The sequence below is a fragment of the Musa acuminata genome, chromosome BXJ2-7 (genome assembly GCF_036884655.1).
Source record: "Musa acuminata AAA Group cultivar baxijiao chromosome BXJ2-7, Cavendish_Baxijiao_AAA, whole genome shotgun sequence".
Taxonomy (NCBI): Eukaryota; Viridiplantae; Streptophyta; class Magnoliopsida; order Zingiberales; family Musaceae; genus Musa; species Musa acuminata.
Genome location: NC_088344.1, coordinates 34,574,640 through 34,596,201, shown reverse-complemented (window position 1 = coordinate 34,596,201; position 21,562 = coordinate 34,574,640). Strand labels below are relative to the sequence as shown.

At 36.9% G+C, this 21,562-nt stretch overlaps 2 protein-coding genes across 4 annotated transcripts; both read left to right on the top strand.

Moving 5' to 3' along the window:
- The first annotated feature begins 913 nt into the window (after positions 1–913).
- Positions 914–15,624, top strand: LOC135617773 (V-type proton ATPase subunit a1-like). Of its 2 annotated transcripts, XM_065118370.1 has the most exons (18): positions 916–1,305; positions 4,308–4,352; positions 6,346–6,468; positions 6,842–6,949; positions 7,533–7,643; positions 7,729–7,902; positions 8,127–8,264; positions 9,883–9,990; positions 10,150–10,257; positions 10,391–10,539; positions 11,272–11,425; positions 12,452–12,612; positions 13,273–13,479; positions 13,572–13,755; positions 13,846–13,929; positions 14,407–14,603; positions 14,687–14,746; positions 14,980–15,624. In XM_065118370.1, the coding sequence occupies exons 1-18, from the start codon at positions 1,165–1,167 to the stop codon at positions 15,182–15,184; spliced, it is 2,457 nt and encodes an 818-aa protein (XP_064974442.1). In that variant the 5' UTR covers positions 916–1,164; the 3' UTR covers positions 15,185–15,624. The 2 variants fall into 2 exon arrangements, with proteins under 2 accessions (XP_064974443.1, XP_064974442.1); XM_065118371.1 differs by lacking the exons at positions 14,687–14,746; positions 14,980–15,624 and having other exon boundaries at positions 914–1,305; positions 14,377–14,429.
- Positions 15,625–16,248: 624 nt separating this feature from the next.
- Positions 16,249–21,415, top strand: LOC135585048 (2-methoxy-6-polyprenyl-1,4-benzoquinol methylase, mitochondrial-like). 2 transcript variants are annotated; one of them, XM_065118367.1, is made up of 9 exons: positions 16,249–16,543; positions 17,632–17,786; positions 18,383–18,509; positions 18,592–18,653; positions 19,456–19,611; positions 19,701–19,845; positions 20,171–20,242; positions 20,392–20,500; positions 21,012–21,415. In XM_065118367.1, the coding sequence occupies exons 2-9, from the start codon at positions 17,690–17,692 to the stop codon at positions 21,111–21,113; spliced, it is 870 nt and encodes a 289-aa protein (XP_064974439.1). In that variant the 5' UTR covers positions 16,249–16,543; positions 17,632–17,689; the 3' UTR covers positions 21,114–21,415. The 2 variants fall into 2 exon arrangements, with proteins under 2 accessions (XP_064974439.1, XP_064974440.1); XM_065118368.1 differs by lacking the exon at positions 16,249–16,543 and having other exon boundaries at positions 17,646–17,786; positions 18,032–18,509.
- The last annotated feature ends 147 nt before the right edge of the window (positions 21,416–21,562 follow it).

Here is a 21,562-nt window from a genome sequence, read left to right as displayed (position 1 = left end):
CAATATAGCATCGAGACCAAATATAATTTGAAAAAAATTATCAAATGTTAATGTATATTTAACCTTCGATATATATTTCAAATGTATTCTCAAAGTGTACATAGTAGAAAAGACTATTTTATAAAATATTATTTGATCATTATTTTGGACTAATTATTAATCAAGTCATTATTGGTGGAGAAGATTTCTTCCATCACAATAGATATAAAATGAGAATAAAAAAAAAGGTTTTCATTAGATTAAATGGATTAGAAGACATTCACACATAAACTCAAAACGTAATACCTATATTTATAATAATATATCAATCAATCAATCAATCATATGAGAATATTAAGCAAGAAGTTAGCATATGCTCCCAATAAGTTATACAGAATTATTAGTTCACAATGCCAAAATATTTTTATTATAGATATCAATCAATCTTTACAAGTATAAGTTAGTTGAAATCTTAGAAAAATTTGTAGGATAAAGATATGGATATAAATAAGATAATAACCACTTTGTGTTAATTTATTAAATTGAGGTTTGAAATTAATTTTGAAATATGTCAATATATAATTTACATATTAATATAAAAATAAACACATATTGATGATATGATTCCATATCTATCCCTTTATGTATATTACAAGAAATATTTGGAGGCATATGTATTGTACTAAAATATAAAGGGGTAAATGTGATATTTTCAAGCATTAAAAGAATAAACATGTAAAGATACTCCCAAATATAAAACCCATATGGAATGACTAAACGGGTATGGATCTTTATTTCGATCCGAACCCGGCCGAGATACAGCTAACCGATTCGAACGGAGTCAATCCATTAAATTCTCATTTTACCCCTACCGATCGTGCCTTCTGCTACCGGAGATCGCGAAGAGCTAATTCGTTATTTCGGATGAGGGCAAGGGTATTCCTCGATTCTCATATCTCTCGCTCGCTTCTTCCCCACGGCTCGGCCCTCCAAGAAGTACTCGCCTCGCACTCGTTGGCCTCCGAAAGAGATCGTAACCTTCCGAGTCGATTGGCGGTTGCGAATCGAACCAGGCGAGAGCGAAACCCCTCGCTCCAGATCTGAAGCCCCCCCCTCGCGCTATTCCTCTTTCTATCCCTCCCTCGATTCTTTGATGCCACATCTTCTCGATCGATTCGTGGAGCGATGAAGTTGTTCGACGATTTGCCGTCGATGGATCACCTTCGATCCGAGGACATGAGCCTCGTGCAGGTCATAATCCCCGTCGAGTCCGCCCACCGCGCCGTTTCTTACCTCGGCGAGCTCGGTCTTCTCCAACTCAAAGATGTGAGGAACCCTAAACCCGTAGATCTGATCGTCTTTGCCTTCGATTCCCACCGCCGATCTCGTTCCATTTTTTTGGTCTTTCTTCTTAGGTCGTCTTTATCTTGATTATATCGGCGTTCTCGATAGTTCTCGTGATGTCAACGGATCCTTCTTTTAAATTTTCTGTTCCTTGATGGATGATGTTGTCGGTTTAATAAACTCAATGAATTATCGACTCTGCTGATTGCGAGTGTGCTGAATTCAGATCTTGTGCAGTCAGATGAATGCGATTCTGGTGAGATCTTGGCTTTTTTTTGGATGTAATTGATTCGGGCAGCTGCGGAAGTTTGTTCGGTTTGTTTGGTTTTATCATTCTTAAGAAGAGGAGAATAGACGATCACATGTGTGCTCACGGTACCTACTTGTTCATTTTAGATCTGGGGTGATAAGGATGTAATTGGGATTTGCTATGTAGCCAGAGATGATATAACATTCTCTAATTCGGTAAAGAGGTTAACATTCTATAATTCTGGAAAGAGGTCATCTTCTGAGGACAGAGATAATAATTTTTTTCTGAGAGTTCGCCATATATTTTGGTCATGGACGGTGATTAGGTTGTATGATGTCGTGGCAGTAACTAAGGGTGTGTATTACAGTTATATTTTCTCCTTGAGAACATTGACAACTTTTAGTCAACATTTTATCATTATGGCCTATACTGGACCAATTAGGTTTCTTTTCCGTAGCTATTTCTGGTGCTGTCAATTAGTAAATGTCTTAATTTCTCCGTGAGAACGTTGATGGTTTAGAATCTTTAATATGTCTATGAGGAATTTATGTTGTCTTGAGATTATTATTATTTTTTTCTTTTAACGAAGACCTAGAATACTGACTGCTGTTGTCAAGCATGTTAAATCTGTTTGTTAAATCTGTTTTCATAATCCTGAAAGTCATTTGATAATTTATTCTCATCACAAGTTAGATAAATGTCATGGCATCTAATAATGTATTCTCATATTTTGTTCTCATTAGACTCCGATGTAGATTAACTAATCTAAAGAAAATAAATAAATAAGGAATTCCATGGAAATTTATTTTTATTGACCAATCAGAAGTTCAGAACTACCTTCCAAGACCTATAATTATCTCAAAAGGTCCAATATGCACACATTATTGGACAAAAGAATGCAAAAAACATAATAATACATTCTGATCTGGCCCCTACAAAAATTATACTATGTATTTTTATGTCATAGAGTTTAATTAAATAGCAATTTTGTGTTTATTTATCGGTACAACAGAATTCTCTTATAAACTGTTTTGGTTGGCACAGAGATGCTGTAGGTTCCACATCTTCACATTTAAAGGTTCACATTCTCTTGAACAATGTAATATTGATATAATACAAGTTAATTGACACTTCTTCTCACTAGGCCCTAAAAAATATAAAAAACAAAAATCTTCTTCTCTGGCTTTGCAAAAATTATTCCAAATCGTGCCACTGATGGCAAGTTACCTGAGGCCATGTTGGAAAGATGGAGAAATATGCAAAAAGATACTGTATATTGGGCAAAGATACATCTGTTGCCAAGATGTTTGACGGTTGTCAAAGCCCAGACCTTTGCAACTTCTTTGATGGTTTGTCTTCTAAGATAATTCATACCAGTAAAGCTTTGTTAGTTTAAGAAACTTTGCAATGAAAATTTTCTTGCAATCAAGTACTTTGATGGTCGCATGATACTTCGGAAGCACCACTTCTGTTTAGCCATTGCAGTTTGTTTCTTTAAGCAATGACTTTTCAATCTTCCCTAAAAAGAATTTTTGTTTTGTTAAAGAAATTAATCAGCACACACTTTGTCCGCTGTTTATCAATGGTGGAATATAATCGTATTATGCATTAATGAAGATCTTTATTCTGGAGATCTTTTTCTATTATTTCTTTCTGCTATATCCTTAATAGCGGGTTGGTTACACCTACAACCAAAATGGAAACCAAGGGTTTCCTGGTTCAAAGATGCTAAATCTCGTCTAAATCATTATTTGTTAGGACTTTTTGGAGTGACTTCTTTGGCTTGGACAGGACATTTAGTTCATGTCCCTATTCCAAGATCCAAGGAACAGGACGTCAGCTGGAATGATTTTTTAGATGTATAACCCTATCCTCAACAGTTGGGACCACTTTTTATGGGTCAGTGGAATCCAAAATCCTGATTCGAGTAGCCATTTATTTGACACTTCCCACGGGGTAGGAACTGCCATTCTAACACTTCTCAATGGATTTCATCCACAAATGCAAAGTTTATGGCTGACCGATATTGCTCATCCTCATTTTGCTATTGCATTTATTTTCCTTATTGCTGGTCATATGTATAGAACTAACTTCAGGATTGGGCACACCGGCACAGTATCAAAGAGATTTTAAAAACACATATTCCTCCAAGGGGTCGATTAGGATGTGAGCATAAGCGTCTTTATTAAACAATCAATAATTCACTTCATTTTCAATTAGGTCTTGCTTTAGCCTTTTTAGGGGTTATTACTTCCTTGGTAGCTCAATGCATGTATTCTTTACCTGCTTATGCATATGCAAAGAAGGCTTTTTTGAATGTACATGCCTTTGTAATAATAGTGAGGTAATCAAAGAAGGCTCCACAGTCCACACCCAAAACCCAATTGGAGTTTGTACATTGTACATGCCATATATCATTCTGAATTCTCAATGTTCTGTCCACCTATTCAAGCTATTAGATTTTTTTCTTGTTGTATCTGTGCACATGTGGAGGGATTACTCCCAAATCAGGGCAAACTGTACTGTACTGACATGACAAATGCCGATCCATGCCAACAGGTGCCGACCACCATGGCAATTCTTACTCATGAGTGCATTGCTTGAGTATTGCAATTTTCAAGTACCTTATAAGGATTCTTTCTAGTACATTTTTGGATCCTTATCCTTTTACAATAATGATGTTGCAACATTTGACTGTGTATATGAAGCACCTATTTCCATCTTTTTTGTGCAGTTAAATGAAGATAAGAGTCCTTTTCAACGAACATTTGTCAACCAGGTATGCGATTACATGGACTTCTACAAAGTCACTTTCAATTTAAGATTTCTTTTTAGTTTTGCTCTATGTTATAATGTGATGTGCCATTTTTGTGATAATTCATTGTTAATATAATGTTTGCTCTTCGAACTTCCATATATTTAGTGTTGTAGTTTTATATTCTTGCATATTCTTCACAGTTATTTAACATCTGATATGTAATTTTTTAGTGTTCTTGGTGGTGCAGTCATGTACTTTTGCTATTTCTTCACAGTGTTCTTGATGAACAGCCAGCAATACTTGAAGAGTTCAGTTTGTTGCAGAAGAAAATGCTAATTCTTTATTTTTGAAACCAATGGTGACCATATACTTGGACATGAGCTGATATTTTGGTTTATTTTACTGTCACTTTTTTTTTATATTTCCCCACTTGAGTTTCTAATTAATTCATAAAATTTCCGTTGCATTAGTTGTGATTTTGTTGTTACTAGTGATCTAATATATATAAATTATATGATCGCTGTAGTCTTGTACTGTATTTCAAATAATTTATGTTCAATGACCAGTGACAGCCAACTGTTATTAGAACTTGTAGGTAGGTTTGTTTGTAGTAAGATTCTAAATTCTGGTCTGACACAGACTGGTACAGTTCCAAGAGACCTGGTGGTATTAGTTAAAGTCTACCGGTAGTTAATTGTAACTAGTAGTTAGGCCACAATAGTCTATAAGTAAGCCTTTGTTAGTCTCTCTAGATATCATGTGTTATCTTCTCTCTTTTTTTTTCATCCGGTAAGAAAGCTCCTACTTTTGCTTTAGCTTAGATTCTTGTGAGGCCTTTCTCCTCCTCAAATTGGTGAAAGTCCTAGTTTAGGAGGGTCAGTAATGACATATTACTTTTTGGACTTAAAAACAAAATTTTGAGAACCCTATTCATCATACATGTACAGAATTGTTCAGTAACAAGTAAATACTTGTCTATTTCCTTTTTGGTATCAAACAACATTTTACCTTAAACAGGAGACTGAAACTGGTAAAAACTTTCTGGTCATTACTGGTCTAAGATGCAAATATGAAGCATAAATTCTTCTCAATTGTTGCTGTCCATGTCAAGGCCAATATTCATCAGACATTTCTTGATGTCTTTGGGTTGTTTATATAAATGTGCTATATATATATGACAGACTTCAATGCACTTCTAGTTCTTGATGTAACTTTCTAGTACTTTTGTGAAAAGTTCCTACTTGTCTGAGTGGTTATTTTTCTAATAAGTTTTATCCATGATGATCTGATTTTATTGTCTATATTGTACAAAATATAAAATTGCAAAAACAATTTTTAAGAATATACTGATTTCAGTTGTTTTTCACTTTTTCCTGCCATAAGATTTCTGTGTCAGCATATGTCCATGCTGCGTTCATGTCCATGCTCCACAGAATGCAGTGATGCTTAACGAACATATTATGCTTTAGTGATTGACTTATTTTGACTGTTAGTATTTGCTTTAAATCTGATGTTTAACACATTCTTTAATGTCTGAGAACTGTCTCTAGACATGGCTTGACTTGCAGTTTATGTGGACAATGTAATGTTTTTTAACTTCATCTGCTGCCCCTTAATTTGGTGGGTTTATGATTATAATCAGTCACTTGCACATGGCTGGTGGCATTTTTTTTTTGTGTTGACGAATTTGAATGATATAATTATTCTTTTCTGTTTTCCCTTCTAAGAAGCTTCAAGTAATTGCAAATAAGTCCTGATTAAAGAGTACTTGCTCCTGGAGATCTTCAGTGTATTTGTTTCTCTCTTCCAATGGAGGGGGCCTTGCAGCACTTGGATGATAATGTCCAAATGATCATATGTTAAGATTTCTGTAACTACATGAATATTTAGATGGTTTTTGCCCTTTTTCTTGAGTTTTACCTTTTTTTTCATCTCATATTTACAACTATAGCAGATCATACATCCTGATGAATCATAATTGTATTTGACATTAGATGTTTCGCTGATCGAATAGGTGAAGCGATGTGGGGAAATGTCACGCAAGTTAAGATTTTTCGGCGACCAGATTAGTAAGGCTGGTATTACAGCTTCTCCTTGTCCTGCTTCACAACAAGTTATTGACTTGGAAGAGCTAGAGGTAAATTGCATATCCCATTGAACTTGTATTTTGTCATCTTTTTCATAATTAAAATATTATTTGTTCACATGTTAGCACGGTTCATCTTACCAGTCTATACTGGTGTACCGATCGATCATCGATACAATACGTACCGAACTATAGCGACATACCGACATATGGTATGGTGGGGCATACCAACAAATCGGTATGTATTACCCATACCAGTCCTTTATTGGACCGGTACAAATTGCCCATACCGGGCGGTATGCCGTGGTATGACGAACCTTGCATTTTAGAATAAGAAAGATCCTTTTTGTGTTTGAGTTTATCCATTTGGAATCTGGGATCTTCAATCTTCTATTTATTTTGAATATCTACTCTCTTGTTTCAGGTGCGATTGAGCGAACATGAGGCTGAACTTCTAGAAATGAATGCAAATAGTGAGAAATTACGTCAAACATACAATGAGCTCCTTGAATTTAAGTTGGTGTTATTAAAGGTAATTTGCTAAGTTACTTTTATATATTTTGATGCAAGTATAACTTCATTTTTATCTGGTCATCAATGTCATGTGTGGGTGTGTTTGTTAGAGATCATATGTTTTACTTCAAAACAAAGTTTTTGAGCTTGTCAGCTTTACTATTTATTTTGTTGTAGCCTCTTGTTGACTTTCAATTGGTTTGTAGCTTGTTAAATGCTTTTCAGCCTTGTCAAGCACGAGGTTTTGTTGTCCTTACCATGGACGGCCAGTCTCGTGCGAACCGGTACATACCGTTGGTCTCATGCGGACCGGTATGCACCATCGCTCAGACCGGTACCAAACAGGTGGTACATAGACCATCCTCGTTTCGAGTGGTCTGCTTCGACGCAGTAAAACAGGCCCGCTTTGATCCATTTAATTAGGACTTTTAGGGCTCACATTCTCGGGCCCTTTGTGAGCACGTTTGAAGTGTAATTTGAAGGCATGCATATATTAATATATATAAATAGGAAGACGGAATATGCTAGTTGTGATGTTCTTGGTAGACAAACAATGTATATGCCTGTCACTGGACCTGCACTTATTAGATTTTTTATTCCAGGCAGGTGGGTTTCTTGTTGCAGCTCAAAATCATGCAGTTCCAGCTGAGACAGAGTTAGTTGAAAGTATATACTCCAAGAAAGATGATGAGAGCCTATTTTTGCTTGAACAGGTTTTCTTCTTCTCATTGACTAATGATGGTTAGTAATTAATTGCTCTTTGCCTTTTTGCTTATTGTGACATGCATATCATTATAGTCTGTGCAGCCTGAGCCTTCAAGTAAAGCTGGCTTGAGATTCATCAGTGGGATTATATGTAAGTCAAAGGAGTTGACATTTGAGAGGATGCTTTTCCGAGCTACTAGGGGCAATATGTTCTTCAATCAGGCACCTGCCGGGGAACAGGTTATGGATCCAGTGTCTGGTGAAATGGTATGCATACCTTTACCTCAGTCTGACTCTTCTAATATAAACTGAATGCTTTTGAACTGTGCCCATCCAGTTTATGAAAAATTTTACCTTCAATGAATTCTATTTACTTGGAAGATTTTATTGGCAAAGAAACTAATCTTTTCTGTAGGTTCATGCTTGTCTGTTAATGCCTTACGACATGTTTAAACATGTCTCTATTCATATTCTCTTCTCATTTTATGCAGGTAGAAAAGACAGTCTTTGTAGTTTTCTTTTCAGGGGAGCAGGCTAAAAATAAAATACTGAAAATTTGTCAAGCATTTGGAGCAAGTTGCTATCCTGTGCCAGAAGAGAATAGTAAACAGATGCAACTGACTCGTGAGGTATACTAATTTCTACTGTATCCAAACCATTCATGTCATCCTCAGTGTCTTCATTCAGATAATTAACATTTCAGCATGGTATACTCTTGGCAAGGGCTGCAAGTTGCATATGGACAAACAACCAAGCTCAGCAGTCAAGGGTTGCTCAAGTCTAGTCTAGCATATAGAAATTCAATATTTGTGGAACATAACCTTTTGCAAAAATGAACTAGTTATGTACTGATCTTTTGTGTGATCCTTTTCTTTGTTCTCATATTTAACAGAGGCAACTGTATCACGAACTATATGTGCCCTAGACCCCACATTGCTGTGAGGTTTATGCAACGTGTGAGCTTTTTTTTAGTTTTTCCATTCAACTGTTTTCGGGGTCTCAAAGCTATCTTGAAACTATAGATATTTTGAAGAGTCAAATACTGAACAAGTCTTTTTTGACCAGTGATTTAAAAAGCACTAGGCGCCAAGGTCCAAAAACGCCCGAGGCGCTAGGCGCTCGTCCAAGCGCTCGCCTGAGCGAAGCGAGGCACTAAAATATAAAAATATATAATATAATTAATAAATATAATTATTTAAAATTTTAAATAAAAATATGCTATTAAATTAAGAAAATCTATTAATAGTATTGAAAATTAATCATTTCAAATAAACTTAATATTAATAGTATATTGTATACTGAGCCTGCTGACTGAGAAATGAGGAAGCAGCGGCGAGCGGCGATAGCGGTAGCAGCGAGCAACGGTAGCGGCAGCGGGAAAGGGAGCGGGAGCGACGAGCCGCGGGAGGCGCGAGCGGCGACAGCGGCGAGCAGCGGTAGCGGGAGCAGGAGCGGCGAGCAGCGGGAGGCGCGAGCGGCGACAGAGGCAGCGTTTGCAAGCAGCGACAGCGGCGAGCAGTGACAGTGGGAGCAGGAGCGGCGAGCAGCGGGAGGCGCGAGCGGCGACAGAGGCAGCGTTTGCGAGCAGCGACAGCGGCAAGCGGCGACAGGAGCGACGACAGAGACAGTGTTTGCGAGCAGCGACAGCGGCGAGCAGCGAGATCGGGATCGGGATCGGGAGTGGCAGCGGCAGCGGGTTAGAGTTGGGTAAGGGTTATATCGGTTTAATTGGTTCGATTGAACCAACTAACCAATCGAACCAGGACCGAACCAGACCTAAAATCCTGGTTCGGTCGCCTTGGTTTACCCAGGCGCTCTCCCGAAGCGCCCAGCACCTGGGCTCGGGCGAGCGCCCAGGCGGCGCCTGTTTGAAGCGCGTCGCCTGGGAGATTAGCGAGGCGCTCGGGCCTCGCCTCGCCTCGCCCGAGCGCCTTTTTCAATCACTATTTTTGACTATTGAGTTTTGTTTGATGATACTAAATGATGATGAAATAGTTAATTTTTGCTCTATTTGCCAGGCATAATACCCCTTAGTGAGCTTATAGTGTTAAAACGCTTTAGCAGTTAGTGCATGGTCAATTAATAATGTCTCTGTGGCATGAGAACTACATAAAAAATTATGAACAGCTGGAGCTTTTAGATGTCTCTTCATCTATCATTGAAGCTGGGGAATTCACATTATTGCTTTATTGCATGAGAAATTTAGAATGATTAAGTTTATATTGACTCGTTACTATCCTCATCTAGGTTTCATTGCGTTTGTCTGAGTTAGAAGCAACACTGGATGCTGGAAACCGTCATAGAAATAAGGCCTTAGCTTCAATTGCTTCTCAACTGTGGAATTGGATAATCATGGTATAGCTGGTTAACTCCCAGTTCCTCTTCTTCTAGTTAATTTTAATTGTTATTTGGCTTATAGTTGAAACTAGTTTTCCAATGATGCTTAAATATATGCTAACTTACTGTAATTAGGGCAGGAGCTGCACTGCTGATTTTCATTGTTTTATATTTTAGGTGAAAAAAGAGAAAGGTGTGTATGACACATTGAATATGCTCAACTTTGACGTTACAAAAAAATGCCTTGTTGGAGAAGGATGGTGTCCAACATTTGCTAAACCTCAGGTAATTTTTGTTATATTATTGTGTTCACCAAGCTGCATCCCAGCTTAATGTAAATTGTTTGTTGGTATTATATTTAGTATAGAAATAAGATGTTTTTGTTGTTGTTGTTGTTTTTTTTTTTTTTTTGCCACAGATCAAGGAGGCTTTGGAACATGCATCAATTCATAGCAATTCTCAAGTGGGGATAATATTTCATGACATGGATTCTTTTGAATCTCCCCCGACATATTTCAGAACAAATTGGTTCACACATGCATTTCAGGAAATTGTTGACGCATATGGGTTTGTCCTTGAAACTCTAATGGCAGACATTTTGACATTTGCTTTCTGATACTTGTAGACATTTTCATCCAAGACCAATTAAATATCACATGCTGGATTGAGATGACTACATGAGTCTCTGCAGTGACAGTATTTAATCATTTATCCAAAGTCAGATATTGAATGTACCTGCTGCGTTGTATCTAGTTTTGTTATCATTTAACCTCCACCTGTATCTTGTATGTTTAATTATATTGCAATTCTTTTCTTATTCTAATTGTCCCATAACCATTCTTAGCTATTTGAAATGGACAAATAGTACTAATATGGTTATGAAGTATATTGAAATGTCCATGTTTTGTTTTTGTAATTATATATTTGATTTTAATTCTCTATCTCAAAATTTCTAGTTGTCAAGAGTCTCCTATCTTGGAGTTCATTTCTACTACCTTTTGAATCGAAAGAGTGCCATTAGCTAACAACAAACACCATGGAACTTGATATCGAATAGTTTCTTTGTCTTAAATAGTTCCTATCGATCTTCTAAAGTTCAAATTTTCTCACACAATTTACAAAAGAATAGTCTGTGACATAATTGACCACCTAGTCCCGTGGAGAGATCGATTTGTAAGGAAGATAAAGAAGAATTGATGATTAAAGAATGGTTCTATACAAGTATGCATAATGAAGAATAATTCACACTTGGTAATTTATGTTGGCTTTCCATTAATAATTCAATTTGTTATTGTGCAGTGTTGCTAGATACCAAGAAGCAAATCCTGCTGTATACTCTGTCATAACCTTCCCATTTCTTTTTGCTGTAATGTTTGGTGACTGGGGCCATGGGTTATGCTTGTTGCTGGGATCACTGATTCTTATCCTTCGTGAGAAAAAGCTGGGATCTCAGGTAGTCTTTTTGGCTTGAATTTTGAGGTAGAATATTTTGTTGGATGTTGTACTGTGTATGAATTTGCTAAGGGTTCCTTAAATGTCAATCAAGGAGTCAGCATGGTAGTGGCATGTGTGATGCGCAATGTTGAATTTTGTTTATCACATGCCTTATCACATGCTCAGCTTTGCAGATGAGCACACCAATCACCATCTTATCATTCTGAAACTGTACATCAGTGTGTCATGCTACATAGCTTGCATGGCAAGTATTATCATGGTATTTCTTTTTGATGTAAGATGTCCTAAGATGCTTTAATTAAGTCACTTTCCATCTGCCCCTAGAAATCCCAAGTGTGCCTAAAAGGATGATTGATACTTTTTTTCCTGTCTCTAGGTTGTTCTTGTTGAGAGAGTACAACATTGAAGATTCTTTAGCAATGGATTGGTTCACGAATAAAAGTATTTCTTTTTCTATTTTTTCCTAGTAACTCTAAACATCCATCTCAATATTCTCATCTCGGTAACACAATTTTTTTTTATATGTTGCTTTTTAACTGTCCAACACTCTGATTCATAAAAATATTGTTCGTCTCACAATTATCTTATAATATATTCATATGTCAGCTAAAACATTTATTTAAAATGATATGTTCATATGCCAGCTGTCTTATAATATGTTTATATGCCCAACACTCAGATACAATGATATGTTCATATGCCAGCTAAAACATTTATTTAAAATTTGCTTGCTTCACATCTTATGTCATATATAAGGAGTTGCTGAGTCTGCTGATCTTTGAAATATAGAGTCTAGTTAAACCATTAGTTTGTTTATATAAGATTTGAAAGATATGCTTGGCACCTTCAATCATTTGTTGTTGTGATTACTTTTGTCATCAGTTCATAGTATTTCAAAGTTACTGGTACAATTGCCTTCGATCTATATCTTTTATGTCAGAGCTGATTATTCTTCTACCTAAAGTCTGCCAAATTAACTGCTATTTGCATAAGGTAATTAATAACTTTTTTCTTTTTTTTCCAGAAACTTGGTAGCTTTATGGAGATGGCATTTGGCGGGCGTTATGTAGTACTTCTGATGGCACTTTTTTCAATATATTGTGGACTGATATACAATGAATTTTTCTCTGTTCCTTTCCAGATCTTTGGCAAATCTGCTTATAAATGCCGGGATAGCAGTTGCAGGTTTAATAATGTTCATATCTGTAGTTTCGTTGTTAATTATTGATGAGTCTGTTCTATTCGGATATAAGTATTCCATATGATGCTCAAAGTAGCCCAGGATTGTTAGACTTGAATACTGTACCTACTTGTGGTTCAGATGTTGTGCAATGCTAGTTTAATGTGTTTTAAGATTAGATGGTTTTATTTCACTTATATGTTACTGTTATTTCACTTAGATGGTTTTATTTCAAAGCAATGAACTAAGAGATAATAATCTAACTAATTATAAATAATGTTGGGACTATATTCTTTGACCGTTAATGCAAGATATTGATAGATAAACTCAACCCATATGTTAGCCATCTGAAGTGTCTTATGAGCAAAGATCACCTTGCGTTAGTTGTTTTTACAAGTTCATTACATATTTGTGTTATTTATATTCCTATTATCTTCAGTGCAAACCATTTAGTTTTTATTTTCATTCAGCTGCCTGTGCTTAAGATTTTGTTTCATTGCCACAGCTTGATTCAATTACTATCAAATTACATTTCTGATATCTTGTGAATTAATTAATTGATTTTGTGCTAATCTTAAAGTTTTCTATGAACGTCACATTCTGAGTTCCAAATTTTCTTGTTAGATTGCTACTTCTAATTAATTTGTTTTCTTTGCATGCTTCAGTGATGCACATACTGCTGGCCTTATTAAGTATCGTGATCCATATCCATTTGGCGTGGATCCAAGATGGCGTGGGAGTCGATCTGAATTGCCCTTTCTGAACTCCCTCAAAATGAAGATGTCAATATTATTAGGTGTGTCCCAGATGAACTTAGGCATCATACTGAGTTACTTTGATGCAAAGTTTCATGGAAGCTCCCTTGATGTACGGTATGTAGTAGATATGCTTGGTATATTTTGTGTGTCTAATCTTACCAACCAACTTAAGGTTGAGAGATTCTGATTTCTTACTCCTTTTTCAGGTATCAGTTTATGCCACAGATGATCTTTCTCAACAGCCTCTTTGGTTATCTCGCACTCCTTATTGTCATCAAATGGTGCACAGGATCTCAAGCTGATTTGTATCATGTTATGATTTATATGTTCCTTAACCCAACCGGGGATCTTGGAGAAAATAAGTTGTTTTGGGGTCAGAAAGAATTGCAGGTTGTACACATTGTATTCTTCTTTACAAAATGATGATCTGTAAGTTTTCACTGTGCTCCACAATTAAAGTTTGCTTGTTTCGGAATGCAGATATTGTTATTGCTTATGGCTATCGTAGCAGTTCCTTGGATGCTCTTTCCAAAACCATTCATCTTGAGAAAGCTTCATACAGAGGTACAATTTTAGTTCTTAGCTTTTGATTACTGCTCCAGATCATGGATGAGTCGGTTATTTAAAAAATCTGCATTGGGATGTTCAAGCGATGTCATTGACCAACTTACACGCAATAGTAGCTGCTTGATTCTCTTGCTTACTGTATATATAACTTATCATAGTTTAAATAATGTTACTTGTTAGTTTAATGGGAAACACAATGTCATTAAGCAGCTGATGATGTTTTCTGCTTTATTTTCTCTAGTTTATGTCATGACGGGATATAGCTCATGATGAGCTTGAAAGCTATTTGTTTACTTTAAGAGAAAATTAGAACTGAGTTTCCTTCATCATCTCAATTTTCTTGATACATATGTTTGTCTATGTACATTTTTTTACAAGACATGAGACTTAGTCTCAGCTATAATTATTAGATGCATGAATTTTTTTAGAGAATATGCTATACAGCTATTACAGTGTGCATGGTGTCTTGGGTAGAGATTTCAAGGCCGGACTTATGGTATCCTTGGGACATCAGAAATGGATCTTGATCATGATCCCGATTCTGCAAGGAGGCAGCACCATGAAGACTTCAATTTTAGTGAGGTATTTGTGCATCAGATGATACATTCTATTGAGTTTGTTCTTGGTGCCGTCTCGAACACTGCATCTTACCTCCGTCTTTGGGCCCTGAGGTATGTAACATTAGCTCTGACAAGTTTTTTCTTTATGGTCAACACAGTATTTATTGGATTTTCTGGTTTCTTTTGTTACTCAGCTTGGCACACTCAGAATTGTCAACTGTCTTCTATGAGAAATTGCTTCTGCTCGCGTGGGGGTGAGTTTGAACAATAATTTAATATGTTGCTGCTTCCTTTATGTAAATATTTTCCTTACAGTTAGTAAATAATTGATTTAATTATATTCAAGTTTCAGAATTGATGATCCCTAAGACCATCTAGTGTTGTTCTATTCTGCTAGAATCTTGTTATGCTGCTACGAAGGCAAATTAAATATATGAGACACCAGGAGTTTGTGACTTTGGTTTATTTGAGAAAATCATGTGTGCAGGTACGACAGTGTCATCATCCGGATAGCAGGGCTCGCTGTCTTCGCTTTTGCAACAGCATTCATTTTGCTTATGATGGAAACCCTTAGTGCATTCCTTCACGCCTTGCGTCTTCATTGGGTTGAATTCATGGGCAAGTTCTACCACGGTGATGGCTACAAATTCAAGCCTTTCTCATTCAAGTTACTAGCAGATGAGGAAGATTAATAGGTGGTGGTATATGACAGAATCTTTTTGCTTTATTGGAAACTAGAGGAGAACAACATGATAGAAAAAAACAGATGAATGTGGAAATTGTTATTGCACTGAAAGAAAGCATCAGACAAACGCTGCAGGTGCGACAATTTAGTTGAGCGCACCATTTAAAAACCGTGCAGATGTTATGCAAGCAGTCGGTTTTGAGAAATTGAAACAGCTGTGCAACGTTTGCAGACTGACAGGCCAAGAGATCACTCAGACGAGGAATAATGTTTTTGAATACACATTAGCTGCATAAAGTTGACAGATTCCAGAAGATGTCCCTTTCTAATTTTTAGCTCAAATGTAGATTCTGTTAAAAATTGAGGTCTACCATGACCCCTGATATTTTGTTCTACTCACTGCTATATTTGAAACCACTTAAAAGGAAAGTCTATTTGTTTCTGTCATTTCGGCTGCTGCACTTGATAATTATATCTATATATCATCAACCATTGCATATAATTCTGGGCGAGTGCTGATTAAGATTTATATTGTATGAAGGATCAATTCTTGCGGTTGTACGTCGACCATTTTGAGCGGCCTTCAGGTGTGTAGGCCCCTCGATGGCTCGTACATCACATCACGCATGGGGCTCCGATGATTGATAACCCAACTTTAGTCACCTTCTTGTGCTCCAATCCGTCAGGCAAGATTTTAATTAAAAAGAGGAAAAAAGGATATCTAGTGAGATGATTGCTGTTGTTCTCTTTTATTTTGTGCATATCGAAAATAGTGGCGTGGGCATTAGTTATGATACAGAAACAATTACTTAGATTGGTGGTTGTTTTCTTCTTCTTTTAACTTTGTTAGTGACACGGTTGATTTCTGTTTTGTAATGACCAGAATTGAGGTCAAGGAAACTAGCACTACCCGAGCCAAAGTATAATGGAGCTTTCATTTCCCTTGATTCCGATCCGACGGTCCTGATCTGATCAACCTTGCCGAATTGGCCCGATCGCTGGACCGGATTCTAAATGGACTAGGCCTGATCGAGGGCCGACTCAACAGGCGGTCCCAACAAAATGAAAAAGAATAAACAAACTTTCCAACGCCCACAGGTCCAGACGCTACGAGGCCACGCCCTAGCTTGCTTCCGCCGGCCGAGCCCTTCCGCCGCTGCTTCACTGCTCCTCTCTGCCGCTGATACTCTTCTCTCCTGATCTAAGGTCTCTTATCTCTCCTGACCTCTCATCTCATCTCCTCCCCGCTTCTCTCCTCTCCTCCCTTCTCATCCCCGCCCTCCTTCCCCTGCCTGGCCGAAGGCAGCACGCAGTATTCTCTCTTTCATCCGTGCACCATTAAACCTGTCAGCCCGTGGATCTTCAGGTGTAGTTTTCTGTTTGATTAATTGAGATCAGCATGATAATGTCTATCATGAATGTTCGATGTGATATATTGATGAATCCTACTACTATGAACCAAGCATGAGTGTTTAGGTTCGTCAGAGGCTGATAGTTATAGTTTGCCATGGGAAATAATTTTTTTCACAAAAGACAATAATATATATATTTTTAAAAAGCATGAGTGAATTTTTTTGGTTGCCGAGGATTGAAATTTCATATCATATCAGTGGTACCGAGCTTTGTTTGGTACGGTGTATTATGATATATCGAGCTGTACGCCTAATTTAGGCATAAAATCCTTCGAAAATACCTTAAAGATAGAAAAAAATAGTTAGGATAGGGTTTCTAAGTTAGAAATAAATATATATTTAGTATAGGTTTAGCAAAACTAATGTAAATTAGATAAGAATAGTATCACATATCTTTTTCAGGCTTTGAGAAATAGCCTTGTGCAAAGTTTATAATTTCGGTTCGTTACGGATCGTCATTCTATTTTACCATCATAAATATCTTTCAATATTTAATATGCATGAAATATAAACATTTGACCTATTAAGTATCTAATTTCAAATAAATCAATATAAAATATACTATTTATAATATTAAAGATCTTAATTAATCTCTAATTAAAGAAAAAGAATATTTACCTCTTGATTAAAAGGTTTTTCCTTTTAATCTTCCTAAATTAGCCTCGATTCAATTCATAAATCGTTGCTTTGTAGAGTTTGGGAAAGTGCAAATGTGACAAAAAATGAGTTTGAGATAGTTTAAAAGAGTGTGAGAGTAAGGGCTCCAACAGTCAAATTGACCATTGGAATCGATCGTTACCGATCTGTACCAGGCGATAACAGTCGAAATTTCGACCGTCACCGCTTGATACAGCCCCGTATCGTCCGATATAGGGCTATATCAAGCGTACTATCCGGTACGGGTGGTACAATTCGAAATTTAAATCCCTGGTTGCTAAATGGTTTGTTCAAATGGTATGGTATATTCCTTGGTAGCTTTCTTCTTCCCTGTTGAATTGAATGGGTTGCTATCAATTATGAATTTTCTTCTTCTCAATAGCAGATCCTTGTGAACTTCTATTTGATTCTTGATTCAAAGGGGGAGCGACAAGAGCCGATCCATGGCATTGCAAAGGAGCACGTGCAAACTAGCCAACAGTTTGAAGTTTCTCCTTCCTCGGAGAGCTTCATATCTTCATTCACATGCCACCAGCTTCGGTACTACTAATCATGTTCCATTATTTTTTATGGTTTTTCTTTATTAGGCTTTTCTTCTCTCCTGCATTTTATTTTATGTTTATATATTGACTTGGTTCAGTTATGCTCTTGTTTCAGTTTGCTGTTGATTTTATCATTTTTAAATGTTTTTTAGATGTGTATTATTTGATTGTTAAAGCTTGCTTAAACTTTTTTGTGCACACATTTATACTTGTTTTCTTTTATTTCTTGCATCTTTCTCTCAGATAAAGTCCAGCCGCAATTTATATTTCTTGTAATGGAACTGAACTTGCCATTTATTGAGCACCTCAAAACATCTGTATGGCTTGGCTGGTAGCATTTATTATTCAATGAAGAAAAGAAGCAGGGAAGTCTTGGTCTCTCTTGGTTTGTGTAACATATTAGCACCTCAAACAGATAGGACGTATGTAAGGTAGGTGTTAGATGTTTGAAATCTGTTATGTTCTGGAATATGTATTCTACTTGTTGTTTCCTCAAATCATCATGCAACTTGTAGCAAATGATGTATTTTCTGTTATTTACTTGCATTCATAATTTTGTCACTTTGTCAAATGGATCACTAACTTCTGATGCAGGATTTAAGGAAGTCCGAGAAGAAGAAAAAAGTAAATTGGTTGGTAATGTCTTCAGTAGTGTCGCTTCAAACTATGATCTGATGAATGATCTGATGAGTATTGGATTGCACAGATTGTGGAAGGACAGGTTGGGCCACTTGTATGTTGACTTGTGTGTCCATAACTAAATGTTCTATAGCTGATAATTACTTTCTTTTGGAAAACTTCAGATTGGTTACAAAGTTGGGTCCTTTTCCTGGAATGAAGCACCTTGATGTGGCTGGCGGGACAGGTAGATTAATGATGCTACGGACGAGGATGCCTTCGACTATAACACTTAGAAATGACAAGCATATTTTCTACCAGTCACAACCAATGAAGAAGTCCTGACCGTTTGGATTGAGTGCACAAATCATTTCGTATTGTTAGTTCCATTGATGACCATAATACTAGTTAACATAAAAACTATTATTACCTCTTTTTATTATTTCTAATAAAGTTTTGTATCTCTGCACTACTAATCTTAGTCGACCTCACTTTGCCTGACCAGTGCATCTATATCTTTACTAAGGACATATCGTACCATCTTAAATGGTATTTCCTCCTCTCTTAGTTGTTTTCAGCATCGTGTCTTTGTCCTTATCACACATTATAGTAAAATCCTATTGATTCCTTATTTCATCCTATTTTTTTATCATCTTCCATTTTGTTTTACAGTCTAACCTTTCTTTGATTTTGTTTTTTGTTTTTTTAGCAAAATCAATGTGAACATGTATGTGTTAACCACTCATTTATCTGGTGCACTATTGTACCAAGATTTAGCCATAATGAAATAATGGAGTCTGTAACCAGGATGGTTTTATATGGGTCTCCATGACCACCTATCATGGTTTATCATCATGCATTCATGTATGTGCTTGCATTTTGTTTTTGGAGGGGGTGGAGGGGACAAACCAGCCCAAATATAATGGTCAACTTTGATCTCTGTCAGATGATTCCAGCAGGAACCTAACTTAATAAGTACTTAATCCAGCAATAATTTGATAAACTATGATTATTTGAAAGCTTATATTGGCAAGATATTCTTAGTGCAGGTGACATAGCCTTCCGTGTCCTTGAGAGTATAAGGAGTGTGAGTCGCAGAGCCATGCAGGATGGCTTTGCTGAAACCGAGGAACAGACACAAATTTACATATGTGACATCAACCCAAACATGTTGAATATTGGCAAGAAACGTGCTATTGAGAGAGGTTTATTATTACCCTATGTCATATGAGCTTGCTTTATGAGCCTCTTTGTTGCTACCTTTGTAAATAATGAGTTCAGTTTCCTTATGTAGGATTTGCGGAGGACCGCTATCTTCACTGGGTAGAAGGAGATGCAGAAGCTTTGCGTTTTGAGGATGAGTCAATGGATGGTTACACCATCGGTTTTGGTATCAGAAATGTGACACACATTGAGAAAGCTCTTGCGGAAGCTTATAGGTAATGTTCTTGAAGTTCTACATAATGTTGTTGGTGTTGTTTGGTCCAGATAAGAAATCAGCATTTCTCTAGATCATTCATGAATTAGACAGACACGATAGAATATTGAGATGGTACCGCTCGTCTTCCATAGTGCTCAAAATGATTGTTTATTGAAATAATGAATCAATAGCTTGCATTTAGTCTTGAATATGGATGATCTTGCCTTCTCTAGTAATGTCTAATAGTTAGTTACCTATTCAAGAAATATCAGATGACCTATATCCCAGTCTTACACAATATGGTTTCTTTTACTCTTTTATCTTGTTTGTATGTTTACATACAGAGTCCTAAAGCGGGGTGGCAGATTCTTATGCCTTGAGTTGAGCCATGTGGAGTTTCCTATCTTTAAACAGCTGTAAGTTTGACTTGTCTTGTCATATTTATCCATTGTCCAATCCTTCAACTTATTGAGAAATTCCTATTACAAATGCAATCGACTGAAGTGAATGGGGCTCTTGCTGATATTCCTGTCCAACTTGCTTGACGTTGGGTCTGTATTGGCAGCTATGATTACTATTCCTTTTCGGTCATTCCTGCTGTTGGAGAGCTTGTCGCTGGTGATAGAGAGTCTTACCAATACTTGGTCGAGAGCATCCGGCGATTTCCTAATCAGGTAATGGTTTCTTATGAACTTGCATATGAAGAAGTGCCGGGATATTGATTTAAGCCTCTCACAAGTATGCATAGAACAACACCTTGCTGTGATCTTTTAGATGCTGTTGCAGTGGACCATGCAGTTGACCTTTCTGTTAATTGGAAATAATTTTGAAACCAGCAGGATATGTAGAACTTGTGATGAAAAGAGTACCAATCATTGGTAGTTTCATTGAACTCCTAAACTATGTGTGATCCTCATGGTAATGTTAAGTTTCTTATTGTTTCATACATGCTGTACAGTGCTCATGTGACATCTACATGGTGATTGTTCGGTGCCAACGGTGTGCCGGAAGACCCTTAGATGAAATATTACCTTGTTCTTGCTGTCATGGACCACATGTTCTGTAGTTCCAAATTGTAGAAAAGAAAGAATAGTTTAAAGCTGTTCCATGAGAACAAAATTGAGTATCCTCATGTGTCAGTGGATTCTTGCATGCATGATCTTGACCATGGCTTTGACTATGCAGGATGCATTCGGTCGGATGATTGTCGATGCAGGCTTTCAGAAGGTGGAATACGAGAATCTAGTTGGTGGGGTGGTTGCCATTCACTCTGGACTAAAATTGTAGGGTCCTTGCGTAGGAACTTGCAACGATCACGCTTTCTTTTCAAGAGTGAGTTTGATATCGGCGGCATCTTCTCAGCAGAAATTCAACTAGCAACACCTTTGATCATATGATACTTTTCTTTCTTTGTTGAGATTCAGTGGACCAACAAAAAATAAAATGGTGTGCCAACAAGTTACAGAATTTTTTTTTTGGCACTCTTTCTTTGTGCTATTATTTCAGCTTTCTTTCCCCGAAACGTATGCAACTGAGCTTCATCTTTGTATTTTCTACAAAATTTGGTGCAATTTCTGTTTCTTGACTGATTGCTAGATCTGCTGCCACCATGAACACCATTCTTGACTGATTGCTAGAGTCTACAAGAGGTCATTGCACTCTTGTCACAAAACATAGAAGCAAATTAGGAGGTCTTTACCAGTGTGAAACATGTTCCCATTATTACTTGACCCCAC